The following is a 24,207-nucleotide window of genomic DNA, read 5'->3' as shown; positions in this document are numbered from 1 at the left end:
TCCAGGTAATATCCACTGTATATCTGTATGTATAGTTATTGATAAATTAGAAAATTACACAGTATTGCTAGTATGATTCAATTAAAATGTCATTGAAACTATCTCAGGCAAAAAAAAAAAAAAACACATTAATTTTTAAATTTATAACAAAAAATAGGTCGAAAGGAGAGAAAAGAATATCGTTCTAATCAATAAAATACAAAACAAATAAAATATCACTTGTATATATTTTTACCAGATTCTGAAATATTCAAACTTAAATTGTCTTAAAACACCATTACATGTAAAAAAAAAATATTGTTTGATTTTAATTCATGTCGCGCATATTTAAATTTAAATGAGTGCCATTTTAACCAATATTCGACAGAACATTCATTTAATTATTTGCAATTTCTTTTTTTTTTAAATTCTAAATGAATGCCATTTTAACCATTATTCGACAGAACCTTCATATATTTATTTGCAATTTCTTTTTTTTTAATTATAAATGTTTACGACAACCAAATGACGGCATTGGTTCCTTTTAAAAAGTCAGCACGCTGTTTTCAATCTAATTCTAAACTACGTTGACATTTTCCTTCTAAACATTAAACATCTGCTTCAAACATTGTTGAAGTATAGAATGATCGCAGTATATAAAAAAGGAGATATATCCACATCGCATTTTTACAATTGTATATGCATTCATTTGTTTTGAACTTCGGTAACGATAATCTGAGGGGAAAAAAGACACATTTCGATCTTTTAAACATTACATTAATTAATCTGAATTTCTTGCTATTTCTCTTCAGGAGGAAAAGTTGAAATATTTTGACACTGAAGCAAGCTTATACTTAGTACATCTAGATCTGTTGTTGAGATTTATAAGAATATTGGTACCGTTTATGAAATTTCTATGATTCAGTATACATTTTATATTGTAATTCATTTATGATATTTGTTCGAATATTGTTTGTATTACATTAAAACTTAACATTAACAATTAGGTATATACCTTTCCTGTGTGTTACAATACCAAAAATGAGTATATCGAAATGTATTTATTTATAACTGAATTAAAATAAAAGCATTTGTTTGTAAATTCTATATCAAAATCCAGACAATTATCAAATATGTTTTTGTATCAGTACCCACAAACAAAACTTACTTCAAATAAACTAGGCTTATATAATAATTGTGAAAGCTAACATAAAAATCAGTTACTGTTGCATTTCGTGCATAAGCAAAAGAAATCAACCTTCATCAATGATAACAGGCTTGTATTTTGTACCACGCGCGTTTCAGCTATAACAAACATAACATCTGTGGCAAATAATGCATCAGTAAAGATGCAGTCAAAATAAAACAATGACTTGTAAAAGGGAATTCTATATATATGAAAATAAGGGTGTACAGTATGATTGTGGAAAACATAAATATCTACAAGAGTGCAAACGACTTCGAGTATCAAACCAATGATAGCGTACGGCCTATATAAAAAGATATTACCGTATAGAATAATGAATGGAAACGACGAAAGTGTAAACGAAGCCAAATCAAAACCCGAATAGATAGCAAAAAAAGCCCAATTAAACCCTTGGGTCTTCAACGCAGCGTAAAAATTCACAGCCAGGGGTCAGATTCACTTGGCCCATTCACAATAATGTTTACCTGTTCAACAAAATGACTGCAACATTAAAATAATATCATGCCATAATAAATAGACGAAAAGAACATAAACCGAATCATGACAATAACTGGTTTTGAATCAACATGTTTATTTTCGTTGCAAACACCCTATCAGTTATTAGTTTATATCAACTCTCAATGTGCAATCTTTATTGCTTTGGCAATATCGTAAAATGTAAAATTGAGAATGAAAAAGGGGAACATGTCAAACTTGACCAAAGACCAGACAACAGTCGAAGACCACCAATGAGTATTCAACGCAGCGGAAAATAATTCCGCACCCGGAGGTGGTCCTCAGCTGGCCCTAAACAAAATTGTGTACTAGTTCAGTGAAAATGGACGTCATACTTAACTCCAAAACATACAAGACTAAAAAAGGCCAAAGGCTCCTGACTTCGGACAGGCGCAAATATGCGGCGGGGTCAAACATTTTTTTTGAGATCTCAACACACACCCTATATCTCTAACTATATACCTTGTGAATAAGTATGTCTGAAGGTTTGGTTAGCTTATGCGATTAAAGAAGACATTTTCGTGCTTTGTTTAGAATATTACTTTGAAAGATGAGATGTTAAATTCATAAACGTATGTCTGCACATTGATTTATATTTACAAATGATGTCCGTGCAAGGATGATACAATAAAGTTCAAGTTTTGACAAGTTCCTAACTTCGAAAACTATGATATAACGATTTTTTTGGTAATACAGATGTATTTTGTTAAAAATCAGTACATTGTAACATACACGGGCGATTCGAATACGTTTTTATATATGAACACCATTAGATGGTGACAAGGGTACGTCGCTATATGAAAACGGGTATTTTTTTCAAAACTGATGTTAGTCATAATTGTGATTCGTAACCATACATGACCATGTCTATTCACTTTGGTAATCGACAACTCGGCAATATATGGATGTTCTATACAAACAAAAAATGTTATCGTAAAAATTCAATTGAATTTATCAAATCACAACCTGTTCCAATCAAAATATTTCTTTTATTTGATATTTCTAATTATGACCTTAAGGATGTACACCTCTGAGGAGACAAAAATTTCTAGAATTAAACTTTTTTTCTAAACCTGATTTTTGTGTTTATATGACTGTAAAAAGATATTTGATGAAGAAAAAATCATATGGTGGTGCGCTTCTTTTTTTGCTACGGCCCGCTGAAAGTACCCAATTTTGATGATTTTTCCATTTTTCATCAATTTTTACCCATTTTTGGGCTATTATCGTAAACAAAATCACAGTTGCACAATTAAACTTTTTTTCATACTCTCAATAAAGATGAAGGGGACCAATCTGAATAAATTTTACTTAAAAAAAAACTATAGGTAGGTGTTAATATAAGAACGTTTTATCATATTTTGATGTCAAATTTACCATGTTGTCAATTTTGTAAGTTTGTGATTTTTCCCTGTTTAAAGAACAAAATGCATATTTTTTCAACTTCCTTGTTATAAATGATTGAAAAAAAAACCAACATATCTATGAAATTTGAAAAGAGAAAGTTATATTGGATGTTTATGTTTCTGGTAAAATTATTTTTTGTACCCCTCACCCATTTTTTTCTCAAAATTTCACTAAAAAAGTCTGACTTGATTAGTAATAAAATTTGAAAATTTCATTACTGAAAAACTGCTTACTGGAAATACACAATTTTTTCACTGAGTTAAGTTTGATAATAATTATCAAATAAACTCCTCATAGATACCAGGACTAAATTTTGTATATACGCGCGTTTCGTCTACAAAAGACTCATCAGTGACACTCGAATCCCAAAAAGTTAAAAAGGCCAAATAAAGTACGAACTTGAAGAGCATTGAGGACCAAAATTCCTAAAAGTTTTGCTAAATACAGCTAAGGTAATATATGCCTGAGGAAGAAAGGCCTTAGTATTTCAAAAATTCTAAATTTTGTGAACAGTAAATTTATAAATATAACCATATCAAATTCATTGCTATTTTCCACTTATATCACATATATGGAAATACTTCCAGAACGAGATTTCAATGAGACTGAACGAGCCTGACATGTAAGAAGAATACATCCTTTGGGATTTTGAGGATACCAATTGGATGTTTTATATGTATATCAAAATATACAGTTTGGAATTGGAACAAAAGACTGAAAATAAAAGAAATCTATTATGGAAGGTGTTTTGTGCAGCTTTGGAAGCCAGTATGTAGTTGGAACTTTGATGATGTTTGGTTCTGCTTGAAGAGATCTAGTAAAAAAAATATGTTTGTTAGTAATGTCTTTTTCTATAAAAAAAAATCGAAGACCGTGACATTAAATATTTGAAGCAATAAAAGCTTGGAAAGTAATGGTATATGTCATGACGTTAAGCAGAGTTTATTAAACCGGAAGTTTTGTCCAAATGTTTACACATAACCAGTCATTAAAGTTTGTCTGTTATCTAAAGTCTATATTATAATAAATGTCCTTTTAAATATCAGCCAGTCAGGTTATTTGTAAACAGTATTGCGAAATGAAGATTAAATTATATCTGATATGAATCTTAGTTAGCAAAAAATTCTTGCGCATCTTTGACACGGTAGGGCGAAAGATACCAGATGGACAGTAAAACTCATAAATCGAAATTGACAATATGTATCTCATATCACTAAGGGGTAGTGTGATTCTAATATACATGTACATTGTAATAAAATACTTCCAGGCAGAATAATTTTCTATCAATCTGTCAATGTTAAATGAAGTTCGGTTAAAAAAATAATTTGATAAAAAGGAACTGATGGGGAAAAAAATAACAAAAAAACTAAACTCCGAGGAAAAACCAATAAAGGAAAGCCCCTTATGAAATGGCAATATCAAAAGCTTAAACACATCAAACGATAGGACAATGCAAAGAAGAATGTGTGTGACATTTGATATTAATCTCTTTAGATGTTTCAATGATAATGAAAAACATGTACATATATATTTGTAAAAGAAAAACATATATCTTGTTATGAAGGAAAAAATAGTTATCAAAGGTACCAGGATTATAATTTAGTACGCCAGACGCGCGTTTAGTCTATTTAAGACTCATCAGTGACGCTCATATTAAAATATTTATAAAGCCAAACAAGTACAGAGTTGATCACACCTAGACTATTCTTCCTGTTATGAAAACCAAAACTATAAAACATGTAAATTGTGATCTAATCAATGACATTTCATCTAAGGGAACAGCCATAATACTTGATTAAGTAGGTGCATTCTAATCAATGACCTTTCATCAAAGGGAGCAGGCAGTATGCCGGGATAGGTAGGTGTATTCCGTACATGTGTCCTTATAAGCATATGAGCTCCTCTTTAATCACACCTTGGCAATACTTCCTGTATTGAAAACCAGAACTATAACACATTGTAATTGTCTTTTAGTTGGTGACATTTCATCGAAGGAAGCAGGCAGTATGCCGGGGTAGGTATGTGTATTCCGTACATTTGTCCTTATTAGCCTTTGAGCTTATCTTTGATTACTCTGAAAAATACTTCCTGGAAGGTCTCTCTCTCTCTCTCTCTCTCTCTCTCTCTCTCTCTCTCTCTCTCTCTCTCTCTCTCTCTCTCTCTCTCTCTCTCTCTCTCTCTCTCTCTCTCTCTCTCTCTCTCTATCTCTCTCTCTCTCTCTTTGTTTATTATTTCATCTTTTTTTTTAAAGAAAGACTTACTCTCTTTTGACATTATTTTAGTAGCATTCGATATCTATATACTGATTTCAGAGGTAATAACTCACGAAGTTAAATAAGTTTTAATTATGTTAAAAAAATATTGCATTTCTAAACATTTGTGTTTTTGACAAAATTGATGATTTTGATTAATACTTGAAACGATCTCTTTTTTTCTTTATTTTTTATGGCCTTTTTTTACACTTTTTACAGGGCTCTACTTAACAAAGAACCTTTGAGCGCTCACATCTGATATATGATATATGTACATGATTATTGTATTCTAATTAATGACCTTTCAACAAAGGAAATACACAGAATGGGGAGGTAAATAGGTGTTTTTCTACATATGTCCTAATAAGCTTATGGGGCCTTTAATCTTCACACAAGGAGACACTTCCGTTACCGAAAGACTCTATAATGGCATTGTGATCCCTAGTATTGCATTATAACATGTATAAATTACTATTATCTTAATTTCTGCATATGTCATATTTCAAATGAACAATTTGTTCATCCAAATTAAATGCAATGATAACATAATCATTCTTTTTACAAGTTCTTCTGTTGAAAATCAAAAGGCATGAACAAAATAATTTCAAAGCCATTTTCTTAAACGATCCTTACTCTGTCTTTTTATCTTTTTGCTTTTGTGTTTTTTGTAAAATTGTAACACGGTGACGACTGATGTACCCACATTTTGACTATTTTATTGATTATGTCTGTTGAGTTCACGCATCGTTATAAATATAACGGAATTTGATGAGAATGTCGTACAAAGTGAGAGGTTTAGCGCTATAAAACCAGGTTTAATCCACTATTTTCTACATTTGAAAATGCCTGTACCAAGTCAGGAATACAACATATGTTGTCCATTCGTGTTTTATGTGTTTTGTCTTTTGGTTTTGCCATGTGATTAGGGACTTTTCGATTTTATTTTTCCTCGGAGTTCAGTATTTTTGTGATTTTACTTTTTACTTTTATGAAAGTTTTCTTTTGGTTACAAAGAAGACTGTCTGATCCTTTCTGGCAATTATTTTAGTAGTATTTAGAATCCATTTAATCATTCAAGTTTTATAACCATTCCACAAAACAATATCCTACAGCTCTTTTTATAATTTCTATACTGTCTGTTTGCCTTTATTTGTTTGTTTTTCCTTTTTTTTTGTTTCATATTTTGTTTTCATTTCGACAACTTTTTCTGCAAAGTTCTTTGTTTAATTTTGAGTTAGCCTTTTTTAACAAAATTGTCGGCATTCCTATGGTAACGAATTGTGCGCCTCTCCTTTCCGACCTCTTCTTATGTTCCTTCAGACATTTGTCAGTAACAAGAAGATCAAAGAAGCCAGTTTATTTAATTTCACTTTCATATATTGATGATGTTGTTTCCATTAACAATTCGAACTTTTCTGATTTGGTTCCATTAATATATCCCCAGACCTAGAAATTAAAGAAACAAAAGACACTGCTTCCTCCGCCTAATTTTTAGACTTATATATCGAATTTGACATATACAGTCATCTCAGTACCAGAATCTATGACAAACGAGACGATTTTAATTTTGAAAATTATAAATTTCCGCCACCTTAGTAGCAATATACCAACTTCACATGCATTTCCGAACTTATTCGATATTCAAGAACTTGCAGCTTCTACTCATACTTTGTAAAAAGGTGTAATAAGTCCCCTTATACTGACCTACAGCTAATTAAATACTCTTTTTATCACATCTGGACTTTGTCTCATGTGCTAAAAAGTGTTACAAAAGTAGAAGTGGTGAGGCATAATATTTACTTGTCTCACTCCAGATATATCCTGTTTAAATAAAGTACAATGTATTTATCTAAAAATATTGATGTGGATCATACACAAACAGCTACCAAAGTGGTATTAAAATGTTCTACTTTCGATTTTCATCAAGGTGCCCCCATTAAGACGTTCTCAGTCTAGCCCTAAATGCTCCTCCGTTTTGTTGTTCTAACTTATTCTTATATATATATGTTGATGAAAATTTCATTAAGGTAATAGTTTTATGTTTCTGTATTGTTTATGTAAGGTCAGTTGTTGTATTAACGTCAACTTCTTAATTGTTTCATGCAGTAAAAATCCCCATCAAATGATATAAGTTTGTTTTCTTAGTTTTCAATGAATTGCCCAATAAAAAATTAATAATTGCTTTGACATTCAAGCCATATAATTTTTTGTTTATTATACAATATTTGGAGCCGAGTAGTATCCCTTCTTAAAACGACTTATTTATATGACAGTTAGCGTGAACTTGCGTTCCTTTACATCATGCTTAGTACTTTGTATAAATTACTGTTGATATATCTGTTACATTTCATTTCATGTCTTTCCTGATATGGTATAATTAATTGTTGAATCACCTTTGTCCTACAATTTATGGTTGAATGGTAATAACGTTAGTAGATATATATTAATGTTTCCCATAGATACCTTTTAATCATTTGTGTCGTTGGTTTGCCTTTCTAAGTGTATTAACTCCATTCTTCGTTCATTCATTTTAAAGGAAAGTTGATCGTCGGTTGATTAGACAATTTTAGATAACTTCCTTTGGTTATATAGCTTTGCAGTTGTTTCGATTTTTGTACATCCTTGGCTTTCAATTATTTATATTTGAGTATTCCTGATGCATACAATTTATAACGTGTTGTTTTCGTTCCCCTAGAAAAAAAAAACAGGATGGTATACCAGTTATCCTTCAAATTATTACACCTCATATTTCATTACTATCACCTTTGACATATTCAAGGCTTTTCTCTCTGGTGTGATTTTTTTTAATTCTGCTGTCTTCTATTTTATGAGCATCAAGTCATTTAAATATTTAATATTTGAGAGAGTTTTATTTACATTATTCTAAGCAATGTAAATTCAAATACGTATAGCAAGAAATAGTGTGTTTTGTGAGACTAAAATACTGTTTAAATCTTAATATCGATGATAAGTAAATTCACAAAAATACTGAACTCCGACGAAATTCAAAAAGGATTTTTTTTTATTTTTTCAACAACAATATGGGAAATACAGATGATTATAAAAAAAGAGGCAACAGTAGTATACCGCTGTTTAAAAGTCATCAGTCGATTGAGAGAAACCAAATCCGGGTTACAAACTAAAACTGAGGGAAACACATCAACTATAAGCAGATAACAACGATACAACAGATACACTGAAGTTCAACAAACAACTGGAAGGATACCCATGCAATAGAAGAGGAAGATTAAGTCTTCAATACTTAGTAATAAAAACCTACTTCCATTTGTCTATACAAGAAACAAAAGCCAACAATATCAATTTGTTAGCTTTAAATCTGTTTAATGAATGTATTTTAATCGTTCATCATCGGTTTCTTTATCTGTTAAAACCTTTAAGGTCTTTTAGCTTTCATTTTTTGTTTAAAAGGGAAGTAACTCCTTACTAACCCCATAAGGTTTCTTATCCTATATGGTAGCTAACCATGTATTTTTAGGCCATCTTATATTATACATATATAGTCACTACGTGTAATCCCTTAACCAATCATATCCCCATAAATCTATAGGAGGTACGATAAACAGATAATTCTGTCTGATATTAATGTTCAAATCAAGATGACCGTATTGAATGACCAAAACTTTAAACTGACAAAACATTTTACATGTTCATCGTACCTGTGTTTAGAGATCAGGAAATTCTTACACACGATTAATGAAATATGATTAAACATTTCTACAGAGACTAGTCTCCCTTTTTAAACGTCAACGGACCATCCAAACACATAAGTAATAAATAAAATTGCTTTATAAATTGATATTTATCCAAATTGAATCAATTGAATCAAATGTTAAAATTTACAGGCCAAGAAATGTGATTATATCAAAATGTTCATTACAATGAAACATCTCCTTTCTCCATTGCACTGTATAAAACAAACAATTGCATAACATACAAAATTACTCATGGTCGTTGTAAATTAGCAGTCAAATGTTCTGAGTTAACTTTAATCGAATAAATATATTGGTGCAACACTTATTTAAACTAAAATTCCTAAATCTGTATGAGAAGCAATAGATACCAAAGGGACTGTTCGATTCGAAAATAAAAGTACAAAACCATAACTTAATAAAACAGTACTCAATTCACAACATAAACAACTAGACTGAGCAGCACAAAACCCACCAAAACCTGGAGGTTATTTCATCATCTGTAAAATATTCGAAACAGTCAACCAACTTTTGATGCTGTCCCTATTAAAGAAGGAACGATTTCAAATCACCACTTGAAACTCTTTGTTAAATAACTTCCTTGTGAGTAGCACTTCTCTATTAAGGAAATCCTTTAAGGAAAGACAAGCCATTACATATTGTATCTACTGGAAGATAAATACTTCGTATGTAGGCGTTATTGTAATGTTTACACACAGAAATGAAAAGTTCACAATTGGGAAGCTGAAATCACCTCTTTTGTTGTAAAGTTTTGTTTTAATCCATAATTATGATTTATTAATTTATTTATAGATGGTTGTTTAACGGCACTTTCGTGGCAGTCAGTTTTTATTGGTGGAGTAATCAGGGAATGACCGAAGAAAACAACCGACCTTCGATCTGAAAACTGACTGTTCATTTTAATTAAGTTTGGATTCGAGAGCAACTACTCGATGTGGGATTCGAAGTCAGTGATGATAGGCTAGAGGTACAGTAGTTCGACTACTCAAACCACCCGTTCCCTATGTCCCTTCCCATAAATATTTGTTGCTCACCAGATACCGTATAGCGGGTTATTTTCGGGCTCGCAAATTTTCGTTTATTTTCGCGAGTAGATACTATTTACACCACTGGGTCGATGCCACTGCTTGTAGACGTTTTGTCCCCGAGGGTATCACATGAATATCAATAATGTGGTCATTTTTATAAATTTCCTGTTTACAAAACTTAGAATTCTTCGAAAAACTAAGGATTTTCTTTTCCTAGGCATAGATTACCTTAGCCGTATTTGGCAAAAGTTTTTGGAATTTTGGATCCTCAATGCTCTTCAACTTTGTACTTGTTCGGCTTTATAAATATTTTGATATGAGCGTCAATAATAAGTCTTATGTAGACGAAACGCGCGTCTGGCGTACTAAATTATAATCCTGATACCTTTGATAACTATAGAACAAAATCGCCAAAAAAGAATCAGCCAAATTGAGAGTGTAAGTTTAAAGGTATTGATAAACGTTTTGAATTTGCCAAAATATGTCTCATACCTTTTCTTCCACTTTATTTGAACTCTGGTAGATATTTTTCAAATTGGCAATCATATCACATCTACTTATTGTCATTCCGTGTCTTTTACTTTATTCGAACTCTAGTAGATATTTGTCGAAAAGGCAATCATATCACCTCTACTTTTTGTTATTCCGTGTCTTCTACTTTATTTGAACTCTAGTAGATATTCATAGAATTGGCGATCAAATCACATCTGTTTATTGTTATTCCGTGTCTTCTACTTTATTTGAACTCTAGTAGATATTGATCGAATTGGCGATCATATCACATCTGTTTATTGTTATTCCGTGTCCATTACTTTATTTGAACTCTAGTAGATATTCATCGAATTGGCGATCATATCACATCTGTTTATTGTTATTCCGTGTCCATTACTTTATTTGAACTCTTGTAGATATTTTTCGATTTGGCGATCATATCACATCTGTTTATTGTTATTCCGTGTCCATTACTTTATTTGAACTCTTGTAGATATTTGTCGAATTGTCAATCAAATCACATCTGCTTCATGTTATATTGTGAGATCCACTTCATTTGAATTATCTGTGTATATTTATTTTAGTATTGACAATCATATCACATCTCCTTATTATTATACCATGTCTTCCACTTTTTCTGGAACTTTGATGGTATAATACAGAGCCTTGGTTCACACCGAACAGCAAGCTATAAAGGGCCTTAACAATGACTATTGTAAAACCATTCAAACGGGAAAACTAACAGTCTCATCTATATAAAAAACGAGAAACGAGAAACACTTATGAACCACATCAACAAACGACAGCTACTGATCATGAAAATCAGGTACCTGACTTAGGACAAGTGAAAACAAATGCAGCGAGTTTAGTTTTTATCGGTACAAACCTTCACCTTTACCAGAAACAATAGTGTAACATCACAACATAGAAAGACACACCAAACAATGGATAACAACTGCCAAATTCCTAACTTAGTAAAGGCATTTTCCTATGTAAAAAATGGTGGATTTAACCTTTTTTGTAATCTTGCTAAACCATTCATTTGTATGACAGTTGCATAAAATTTAATTATATGTACAACGCTGTTTGAACAAAACAAACAGACATTAAAGGTAAAAAAGTCAAAAAATGGGGTACAGCTGGTCAACAATGTGTTTAAATCACTATAAAAACAAACAAAAATGTTTTAGACATTTCGCTGTCTCTTTATTGTCAAGTTTATCTGGTATATATGCATCTTGTAAATGTTTTATATCGTTTTAGGTTAAAATCAGGGTAGTTACAAAATAATAGCGATTGATGATAAACTGTTTGTAGTGTAACAGTGGTTCATTGTGCTTTAAATACTATATGACTAATTTCAAACTGTATCATGCTACAAATTGTAAACAACTTAACCTTTCTAGCTTTTGCTTGGCATTTTAAAACTAGCTTGGTTTTCTGTGAATAGACATGTTCGTTAATTATTAGTTCACGGTAGTATTTTAAACTTTAAAATTATACTAAATGTTAAAAGTTGAAATAGTGCTACGATTTTCTAGGATAAAGGAAAGACAAATGAACTAAAGATACAAACAATTGTGACGCTGACAAAAACATTATTTCAGAATTCAACACATATAACTAAAGAAAACTGTCGAATAATTGTACAGGTAGTATGTCTGTGCTCTACATCACTATGAGAATCTGACATGTTTTTAGATCCTTTACATTGTGATAGTCATTAATTAAAAGATGTGTTATAACGAAAGAAAAGGATAAAATCCATACTTATCTTTGTCCTGTATATTGTTATATTCGTCAACGAAGTCTTAGTGGTTTAATTACGTTAAAGTTCCGTGATAGCTGTTGCATCCCTGTCAAATAGCAATATTAGAAAACTCGTGAAATTTAATCATCATTTACATCAACTTCATAATCTGTAGTTTCATGTTCCGATTATGGATGGTGTTTTCTTGCTCATACATTTTAAATTTGGTGACTGCAATGAAAGCATCTTTTTTATAAATATACAGTTGATAATATATACTATAAAACTTGTAGACCACAACTTTGTAGCCGGCGACCGTCTGAAGTATTGAAAATAAATAGTTGGTGTATGAAGTTTAGGGACGACATCAAAAGTTCAATGTAGGATAAAAAACTTAATTCACATAGTTTTTTCACTGACCCCCTCACCCCCCTTTTAACTTAATTTGAGAAAAATTGATTTACCAATAGGGATATATGTAAAAATCGATTTTAGATATACAAAACTTGCAAAATTTTAACCCCCCCACCCCCAAACTATTTGATTTAAGTTTTTTTATCCTACATCGATCTTTTGATGTCGTCCCTTACTTCATAACTTCATATAGTATTGCTTTAATTCGAAAAGACTAATTAATGAAATCCCAAATAAAGTTCCGTAGCTGGTTTCTTATCTTTTTGTTTCCAACGTAACAATATCTTTATTGCACATTTGCTGTTACAAAGTTTACAGCTTTAACTTAGTATCCCAAATGTTAGCTTACCTAATAGTTAAGGGAAGATATTATTTCTTCATAATATTAGTATTCATAACATAAATTAATTCACAAAATATATTTAATAAATTATTGGGATTTTACACATACATTACATTTTGTTTCTTTTTCTCTTTTTCATAGTATTTATTTTATCCGGAATCAACTCCGTTATCGGTATGATCCGTGTTTCCATTAATATTGGGCACAGTGTTGCTTTTCGCATGTGTGTTATCGGGTATAGTTTTGATATGTGTCGTCTAAATATCAATAGTATCCACTGGATTTAAGATGATATATGGTGAGTTTACTATTCAAGTTTTCTTTAGTTATCTACTGATCTTTTTTCGTCGAAATGTATATGTGTGTAATGCACAAATAATTTAAGTTTAACAAGTTTTATATACCTATATGGAGTTATTTTCTTTCAGAAATACAGGTCATTCTTTGTCAGAATCAACCCAGACGATACCATGTTTCAATGATATATGCTCCAAGGCATAAAAATAATGACCTGTGTGAGGTCATTATTTTCCTTGATAAACATGCAATCTATGATTTACTTCAAAACTTTATTCGTCTAATAATTTTTTGTTGCCGATTCGGAAATCTATTTTTCAAAGTTCAATCGATGATAGGTGTAACAGAAACCGTCATTGTAGTCCCGCATTGTAATTTTAGAAACAAATAACGTGTTAAGTTTTGTTAATTTATCGCTACAATAAAGAAACATTATCATATATGTCAGATGAATTTTAATGTAGACTTTCATAAAATAAATCAAGATTTAACATATTCGTGTGTAAGATTTTGAAAATTTTATTGAGTCCAATTGAATAGGTTAATTGATTTTTGGTTGCTTGCTTAACGTCCAGTGGCAAATATCTCATGCATGTTCAGAACGATACACACTGAATAAGAAATCATACTGTGACCTACATGTATTTATATTCGTCTTCGTGTCAGTTCTTAACTTTTTAAAATTTATGTATACCTTTTACTCTATCAACTGATCAACTAGTAAAATAATCTTCTATTATATTGAATAACATTAACGTAACTCACGAAAGGATCGGGTGCGGAGGGTATATAATTATATCCTGATTATCTTTTAATAAAATGTATTGCTATTCAAAAGACAATCTTTCTGAATTTTTCATTCGATTCAAGTACAATTGTTAAAAAAATAACCACTTTTCCGCGATAGAAATAACATAACAAATAGAAAAAAAAACATACCCCTCCCCCTTTTCCATAAGCTTAGTGGTACAATAAATTACTTACTGTGTGTCTTGTATTTGTCATACACTGTTATCGGATGGTAACAATACATGTGTGTCTTACTTCATGCAGTTACAGCAATATTTTAATTGTGTATGGATAATAATTTTTAAAAGGTTTATATCTAGATTATTTAGTGAGTTTTATTTCACATTCTAAATGAGCCGCAGGGCGTATTAAAACATGAACGCATTAGAAAGGAATATCCCACTTTAGTTTTGTGCGTAAAATAGGATACTAAATTTTATAAATCTTTATAAAAGTGATATTTTTTTGACGGTATATAAGTCAGATAATGCATATTTTTAAGGTTTTTCTTGTCGTAGAACACACCTCGGGGTGTCAGGATTGTTCAAAGAAAGACCTCCCTCCGGTCGGTCTTTCATTTGATCAATCCTGACACCCCTCGGTGTATTCTACGACAAGAAAAACCTTAAAATATGCATTATTTATAACGGAACATTCATCCGAAATGATACATTATTTTTCCACATTAATAAATAAACGTGAGGATACATTTATGCCGTAACAATTCTTTTTATCTTTTGTAAATACACATTTTAAAATATAAAAAAAAATGCAGTATAATTTACATGCGTTGTCTCTTGCATGGCTGAACATGCTTGCAAACAATGAACATACATGGTTGAACTTGATCATAATTACCATATTTGGCTTGTGTACAATAAACAATTTTGTACACAATATTTTGTGCGTCGTACAAAGATTAGTCCTGATTCAATTGAATCTTTGCATTGAACCTATTTGTTTTTAGAATTATCGGATTAGTTTTTTTGTTATTAAAATTGTTTATTTCAATAATTTCTGAAATTTCTTTCTGGAAAATTTTTTAAATGTTTATTTTTTTTTGTCTTCTTTTCTGAGACAAAATGTGATTCGTATATTGAAAAGGATATTATAGTTAATATGTAATTAATATCAAAATATGCTAAATCTTCAAGTTTGTACCCTGTTACTAAATTTTCAAGGCTTATAATATCTTTTTCAATACCTAGGGATTTCAATAATTTCTTTACTATTTTAAGAAAGTCATTATTATAACAGCAATTGACAAAAACATGTTTATAGTCTTCCTTTTTTTACAATGCTTACATAAGTTGTTTGTCTTCAGTAATTTTCCACTTTTTTAAATGTTCATTACTTGGCAGTATGTAATGAATAAGTTTCCATTTAAATATTTTCAATCTATAATCAGTGAGATATTGAAAAATAAAAACAAAATTATTTTTCAATTTAGAATTTAAGTGTTTCTCAAATATTTTTCCCGCATAAGAAAACCATTTGGTTTATCACAACTATCTTTCAGTGTGAATACTTTATAGAGTTCTTTTGTACTCATCAAGGGAGTAATTGTCCTGTGCATAATTTTTAAGTCATTTATAATTTTATCTTTAGTTTTGAATGAATCTTCAGTGCAAAGAATTGTTTTCCAATCAATTGGTATTGCTTTTTTTAACATAAATATTTGCCTTATCAAATTTTGTTTATATTTTAGTTTAGTTAAAATGATAGTTTCAGAGATATTGTCCTGTTCATCAATAACATCATTTATATTGATAATGTCACTTTTTATCCAATCTTCAAAGTTTAAATATTTTCCATTAAACCGGATATTATCATTTCCCCACAAAACTTGTTTTCTAATTTCAAGAACATTTTTGAGATATTTTGTGTTACCTCCCTTAACACTTATCCAATTTTTAATTAGTTGTTTATAAAAGTCCGGTAAATATTGTAACTTACTTTTATCAATGTCGTTTATATTCTTTAAATTCATTTTAAATACAAGAAGATTTTTTCCTAATTTGTTGAAGTAAAATTTGGGAATAATTGTCCAGTTGTCATTTTTATTTTCACTTAATTTAAGAATCCATAAAATTGAGAATGGAAATGGGGAATGTGTCAAAGAGACAACAACCCGACCAAATAAAAAACAACAGCAGAGGGTCACCAACAGGTCTTCAATGTAGCGAGAAATTCTCGCACGCGGAGGCGTCCTTCAGCTGGCCCCTAAACAAATATATACTAGTCCAGTGATAATGAACGCCATACTTATTTCCGAATTGTACACAAGAAACTAAAATTAAAATAATACAAGACTAACAAAGGCCAGAGACTCCTGACTTGGGACAGGCGGCGGGGTTAAACATGTTTGTGAGATCTCAACCCTCCCCTATACCTCTAACCAATGTAGAAAAGTAAACGCATAACAATACGCACATTAAAATTCAGTTCAAGAGAAGTCCGAGTCTGATGTCAGAAGATGTAACCAAAGAAAATAAACAAAATGACAATAATACATAAATAACAACAAACTACTAGCAGTTAACTGACATGCCAGCTCCAGACTTCAATTAAACTGACTGAAAGATTATGATTTCATCATATGAACATCAGACACAATCCTTCCCGTTAGGGGTTTAGTGCAATACAGTTGATATACAGTGATTTTATATAAGCATCAATGTCTGTCATCTTAATTCCACCATCCAGAAAATCATTTGAAAGTGTTGATCTTTTTATTCTATCTCTTTTGCCTTTCCAAATAAAATTGCATATTAAAGTTTTAAAGTCTTTCAACATTTCCTTAGGAATAATAGTGTTTGATGCAACATATGTTAGGTTTGGCAAAACTAAAGACAACTATTTTTCCTATGATAGTAAGATTTATTTTACTCAAACCAGATATTATTTTTTTACTTTTTAACAGACTGGTTTCTTATCGTCTAAGTTTTGTAAGCAGGCGGAAATGGTTTTTATTTAGTTTGTCTTGAATATATGAAACTCGACCCATTCAAACACAAACGAATTATTACAACTTGCATCTCTTTATAAAACTTGAATCACAAAAAAAAGGAATATAAGGGACCGTTCAATATTTACCAGATGGATGGGCCGGTGCATTCTTAATATTGTTTCATTAAAAAAGTTAATGCCCATCCTTTTAAATTCTGAAAAAAAGTCCTTGCCCATCTAAAAAAATCTATAAAAAAAGTCCTTGCCCCTCTAAAACTTTAGGACAATCAAAAATGATTTAGGTTCTTTTTCTATTTTAAAGTTTTATGTCTTAAAACCAAAGTATAGACTTTTAATGTGTTAATACAAAATTTAAAATGTGCTAGTTAATTCCTTTATGCATATATTTATGTGTGTATCAGAACCATACATTTTATTGTTTTTTTAAAACCAGTATGAATATTTATGTACAGATTTGATTTTATATGTGCAGCCTCAAATACAATATTAATTTAAAATAAAGGAAATAATATAAATTACAGCAGATTCCATTGAGTGTGTAGCAAAAGGTAATATCTTTGGTTAGCTTGCTTGTTAGCTGAACCGTGAAGTCATTGTTAAGTTAGGTAAACTACCCTACTTTAAGAATAGACTAGTCCGACAGAAAACCTATTAATCTGTATGTTGGACTATGCTACTTCGAAAGGCGGGTAGTATACCTGACCTAATAATGACTTCAGGGTTCAGCTAACAAGCAAGCTTACCAAAGATATTACCTTTCGCTACACACTCAATGGAATCCGCTGTAAAGAAAAATAATTCTTGAACTAGTAAACTTATCATATGTTGAATTACAAATTATTGTCCTAATAACTGAGCATGTTTATAGTCTAAATATAAATGTCCCTTGATCTATTCTACTTTTCAAAAAGAAAAACAATGGTCTGTTTAAGCAAATATAGGCAGACATGTTTTTGACTATGATGCAGCCTTTTTCGCCTATTCATTAATTAAAATTGAGAATGGAAATGGGGAATGTGCCAAAGAGACAACAACCCGACCATAGAAAAAAACAACAGCAGAAGGTCACCAACAGGTCTTCAATGTAGCGAGAAATTCCCGCACCCGGGACGTCCTTCAACTGGCCCCTAAACAAATATATACTAGTTCAGTGATCCCTAGATTTGACAGCTAAACACCAAACAATCAAAAAACTACCAAACAACCTGGCATTCTGTAAGGTCAATATATAAATGAGATAGCTGTAGAGTTTTATGAAAATCAAAGTTGATTTGAAAAAGTTATAATTGTTGTTAAAGGTGACCATATGAATTTAGTCTAAACTTAAAATTGTAGCTTTTTTTTAACCTATTAACTAAATCCATCAAAATGACAGCAAAAACCAAAAGTCCTAAACAGCCTGCCATTCAGTAAGATCAATATAAAAATGATACAACAGTAAAATTTTATGAAAATGCAAGTTGATTTGAAAAAGTTATGAAAAAATTTAAAGATGACTATCTTGAATTAGCCAAAACTGAAAATTTGAACTTTTTTTAAACCTTTTTATTAAATCCATAAGAATGACAGCAATACACCAAACTACCAAACAACTTGGCATTCTATGAGATCAATATATAAATAAAATAGCTGTAAAGTTTTATGAAAATTCCATGTTGATTTGAAAAAGTTATAACAAAATTTAAAGATGACTATCTGGATTTAGCCTTAACGAAAAATTTGAGTTTTTTTTAAACCTTTTTATTAAATCCGTAAGAATGACAGCAGTACACAAAACTATCAATCAACCTGACATTCTGTAAGATCAATATGTATATGAAATAGCTGTAGAGTTTTGTGAAAATCCATGTTGATTTAAAAAAGTTATAACAAAATTTAAAGATGACTATCTGGATTTAGCCTTAACGAAAAATTTGAGTTTTTTTTAAACCTTTTTATTAAATCCGTAAGAATGACAGCAGTACACAAAACTATCAATCAACCTGACATTCTGTAAGATCAATATGTATATGAAATAGCTGTAGAGTTTTGTGAAAATCCATGTTGATTTAAAAAAGTTATAAAAAAATTTAAAGATGACTATCTAGATTCAGTCTAAACTTAAAATTTTAGCTTTTTTTTACCTATTTATAAAATTCATAAAAATGACAGCAATACACCAAAGTACCAAACAAACTGGCTTTCTGTAAGATCAATATATAATTGAGATAGCTGTTATGTTTTATGAAAATCCAAGTTGATTTGAAAAAGTTTAAAAAAAAATTACAGGTGACTATCTGAATTTAGCCTAAAATGACAATTTGACCTTTTTTTTTTCTTACCTTACCTACTTATCAAATTCATAAATTTTACAGCAATACACGTGCACCAAACTATTAAACAACTTGGTATTCTATAAGGTCAGAATAATTAAAAAGATAGTCCGAGCAGAAAATTCTAGCTTTTTTATTCCTTAATTAAATCCTTAAAATTAACAGAAAATGAAACAAGCTACCAGTTTGTTGAGACATGTTTTGAGTGCCCGCTAAAGAAATTTCCTACACACCGATAAAATTGATAGCAAAATATTTCCTATAAAATATGTTCTGGCCCATCCACTAAATATTTTAAAAAAAGTTCTCGCCCAGCCAAATTTTTCCACAAAAAAGTGCTTGCCCCGCCCCATTTTGCACCGGCCCATCCATCTGATAAATATTGAACGGTCCCTAACAAACTAGAAGAAATGTGATTAATCATTCCTGTGTTTTCTTCTTCTCTTAGTCAATTCCTCTTTTCTAGGAGATTCCAAGCTTGTGTTCTCTTAGTTATTTCCTCCCTTATTTCAGCACCTATATATCACACAAACAGACAGACATTGACTCGCACCTTTCGATAAAAAATAATAACATAAACTAGTACATTTGTTCCACTGAGAAATGAAATGTTTGTCATCTTCTTTGAGTTATTTCTTTCGTTCTAGGAGCCACCTGTTTTTCACTGAGACAGAAGTTACAATTTATACATTTGAACATTCGATGAAGAACTGAAAATTAATCAAACTATCAACACAATGCATCAGTATATGAAAAACAGGTTAAGAAACACGAACCGCAGATTTTTATCACCGTAAACATTTCAAGTAGTTTTCTATATATATTCCTCTAATAAAAGCTGTTCATCTGCAGTATGGTGCAAGTCGTGTGGTAACAGACATTGTCTGACTTGCCAACACATAGTGAATTCTCAAACATTTACTTGCCTCTCCATTGGATCTGTGTACACTCTGTTTTGCAATGTTACTTGCAAAACCCAGAAAGCTGTAAACATTCTTCAGTGTCGATATGGTATGCAGTATGTTGGCGAGACAGACCAGCCATCCAACAAATACATGAATGGGCATCGACGTGACTACATCTGCAAGCCCGACCTCCCTTTAAGTCGTAGTTTGAGATCACATGGACACGCCAAAGCTGATATCAAAAATCTTTAAATCACTATCATAGACCACAACGAGGGTTTGTCAAGGACCGACAGACATGCTCGGGAAAGGTTTTGGATAAGAAAGTAAATGACAGTTTCCCAGGAAGGCATCAATGAAAAATTAAACACTGAATAAGCCACTCGTTTACCCTACCATTACTCATTTTCCTACCATAACCATCACTTATTTTATAACTCAGGCTTCCGTACTGGTTATTTACAGTTTTAAGGAAAATATTGAAAAAAAATTAGAGGCTAAAAAATCAATTGATGCATAATAATGTTCTTGTGAAATGTGATGATGTATATGCCAGTTGTTGTTCATTCCTTTGATGGTGTTGGAAATCACGCACAGAAGAGAACGTTAACGTAACGCGGCATTATTATATATCCAACGTCGTGTACTTATGACGTTATCTTGTACTTTAGTCATCAATACAAATTGATACAGTTTAGACGTCTTTCTTATTACATATGCAGTTTTAGTAAAACCACTTTACGATATTGGTACCGTGACCAGTAGAAGATGACTTCAAAGCTGAAATCTATACGAGCGGGACACAGAAGCGCAGTTTCTAGGATTTTAAGAAGATTTCTGTTTTAAGAAGTGAAACAGAAGATCAATCGGAAGAGGACGACGAGTTGGAAACACTTTTGATATATTAAAGGAAAAGCAAGATATTCTGAAGGATTTGGATAAGAACATTTTAGATAGTGTACAAGAGGAGGATATAGAGCAAGAGATACTTGACACAGATGAGTATACATTTAATTTAGAGACGTAAATTTATTCACGTCCAAACATCAAATTTAAATGCAGCCGCTAGAAGTTTTTCGCCGCACAATGAGACACTGCAACCCATTCAAAATGTTTGCCCCGTATATAACATAAGAGATGACTCACAAAAGACTGGCCTCAATTTCACGTCTTTACGTTCAAATATAAGCGCCAATAGCAGCAACTTTCATAAACTACCGAAATTGAATTTACCTACATTTGATGGAAACGTACTTGAATGGCAATCCTTTTGGGATTCTTTTGATTCTGCAATTCACAACAACAACACACTAACCGAAGTTCAAAAGTTCAACTACCTAAAATCTTTACTAAAAGGAGAAGCGTCATATGCCATTGCCGGATTTACTCTTACGCCCCCAAACTACAACAAAGCTGTTGAACTCATACATGAAAGATTCGGACAAAAGCATAAGATAATTCAATAATACATGCAAGCATTACTAGACATACCCGCACCAAAGAATACGCTTTCACAACTTAGAAGTTACTATGACAGAACAGAGACATACATACGTGGACTAGAATCTCTTGGACAAGCTCAAGACTCGTACGGCTCGTTATTAGTACCAGTCATACTCAACAAAATGCCCAGTGAAATACGTAAAAACTTAACACGTGAGCACGGTTCAACAGATTGGTATCTTGGTGATCTTAGGAAATCTATTTTTAAGGAACTTGTAATTTTAGAGTCTGGTAGAAGTACAGAAACATTTGAAAGTCCTAGTACTACAGCTACTTTCTACACAAACACAACATCTCGCGAAAACTGGCCAAAAACCAATTCACCACAGAAATATTATCAAATTAGCTGCGTATACTGCAAGGAACCCACCTTTTCGTCAGAATGTACTAAATATACAGACCAGAATAACCGCAGGAAAATTGTTAAAGAAGATAGATTGTGCTTTAATTGCTTAGGGCGACACCGCGTAGTAGATTGCAAATCTAAATCAAACTGCAAGAAATGTGATAGACGTCACCACACAAGCCTATGCAACAACGACCATGATAAATAAACTGCAAGTACAAGTAGTACATGTACAGTACAAACACAAAACGCGGCGGAAGTTGAAACAACAGTTTTATATTCATCTCTAGGCCGTGATCGCCCACATGTCTTGTTAAAGACAGAAATTGCACCGCTAAGCTACAGAGGACAAACAATTGACACCAATATACTTTTGGACGAAGGCGCCCAAAGGTCGTTTATAACAAGGCAAGTAGCAGATACATTAGATATAAGACCAACAGGAAGAGAGGCAATAGCATTATCGGGATTTGGAGACACTGACAAGACCAGCAGAGTACAACAACTAGATACAGCAACAGTTAAGTTACAAACTATTTATGGCGACCATATTTCAGTAGATGTTTTAATTGTACCAAAAATAGCCGCACCATTGACAACTTACATTCATACTGCCAAAACTATGCCGTATTTACAACATTTAAGATTAGCTCACGCCGTAAATAAACATGCATCATTTGAAATAGGATTACTTATTGGAGCTGACCAATATTGGAACATAGTTGAGGATGAGAACATCAGAGGCGAGGGACCTACAGCAGTAAAGTCCAAACTAGGATACCTACTCTCAGGACCACTCAAAAGAACCAGTTCAATCAACGAAACACACTTTCGTACTACAAATTTAGGAGAAACAGAAGAGAAGTACACTACCGAGGATAAAACAGAAAGGAATACTATTAACATTGAACATATTTCTACATTTGTGGACACTTCAAGGACAAAACAAAGAACCACTGCTCCGTTGAAAGTAAATGAAACAGACAAATCATCTTTAATGATGACAAGAGTCACCGCTAACAAAAACAAATGCTTTTACGATGGTTTACAAGGAATGGGGAAATCAAAATCTCAGTTCAAAAAGCTTTACTTATATCAGGAATTGGAGTACAGGGAGAAACTTACAAGAAAGAAGAACGTGAAATAAATGTGACACCGTACTGTAACAAACTGTGGTAAAAGTTTTAATTTTAATGATGGACTTTATAGTTAATTTTATTTTATATTGTTAACAGAGAGACTTTAATTATTTTACCGAGTTTTTAATTTTCACTTTTCGTGGGCCGGAGAATGTTGGAAATCACACACAGAAGAGAACGTTAACGTAACGCGGCATTATTATATATCCAACGTCATGTACTTATGACGTTATCTTGTACTAGAGTCATCAATACACATTCATACAGTATAGACGTCTTTCTTATTACATATACAGTTTTAGTAAAACCACTTTACGATAGATGTGCTTGCACTTTTCAGTTTGGCATTTGATTAGGGACTTGCCGCTTTGAATTTTCCTCTGAGTTTATTATTTTTGTGATTTTGTTAAAACAGCTGTTGGAAAGGAAAGCTGAACATACTTGTTGAGCCTACGATATTAGTCGCAGAAAATTCGAGATAGGGACAAAAAGTGGACTTATCACACCTCCTTCTTTAAGCAATCATCCAATGACGCTATTAAATCCTAAAGGAAAGATATCACGCTGCTTTCATGTCTAAATTTAATCCATAGATTCTCAATAAAACTGACCTTTTCTTTTTTTTTTTTTTATTCCTCCTCCGAAAAAAGAATTAACCTTTTAGATTATTGACGTATATTTTTACCGCAGTAAGGCCAGAATGGGCATTAAGGCCGGGATTTGGCCAATGAAAATACAAATTGTGATATCTATTTCAAATTGGCACATAATTTTATGAAATGCATAGGTTCAAAAAATATAAAAGAAAAGCATGATGATTTTTATCTGATGACGTCACCATTACGTCA

General features: G+C 31.6%; 1 protein-coding gene across 1 annotated transcript in view; it reads right to left on the bottom strand.

Moving 5' to 3' along the window:
- LOC139522644 (uncharacterized) overlaps nucleotides 1-10,666 on the bottom strand; it is a 234,360-nt gene extending 223,694 nt beyond the window's left edge. Inside the window, exon 1 of the mRNA XM_071316111.1 lies at nucleotides 10,592-10,666. Coding sequence (XP_071172212.1) covers nucleotides 10,592-10,666 — 75 coding nt within the window. The remainder of the gene's footprint in view (nucleotides 1-10,591) is intronic.
- Nucleotides 10,667-24,207: the final 13,541 nt, after the last annotated feature.

This window comes from Mytilus edulis, chromosome 5 (genome assembly GCF_963676685.1).
Source record: "Mytilus edulis chromosome 5, xbMytEdul2.2, whole genome shotgun sequence".
NCBI classification, from domain to species: Eukaryota; Metazoa; Mollusca; class Bivalvia; order Mytilida; family Mytilidae; genus Mytilus; species Mytilus edulis.
Note: the sequence above shows the minus strand (reverse complement) of the source record. Positions and strands in the feature narration are given on the sequence as shown.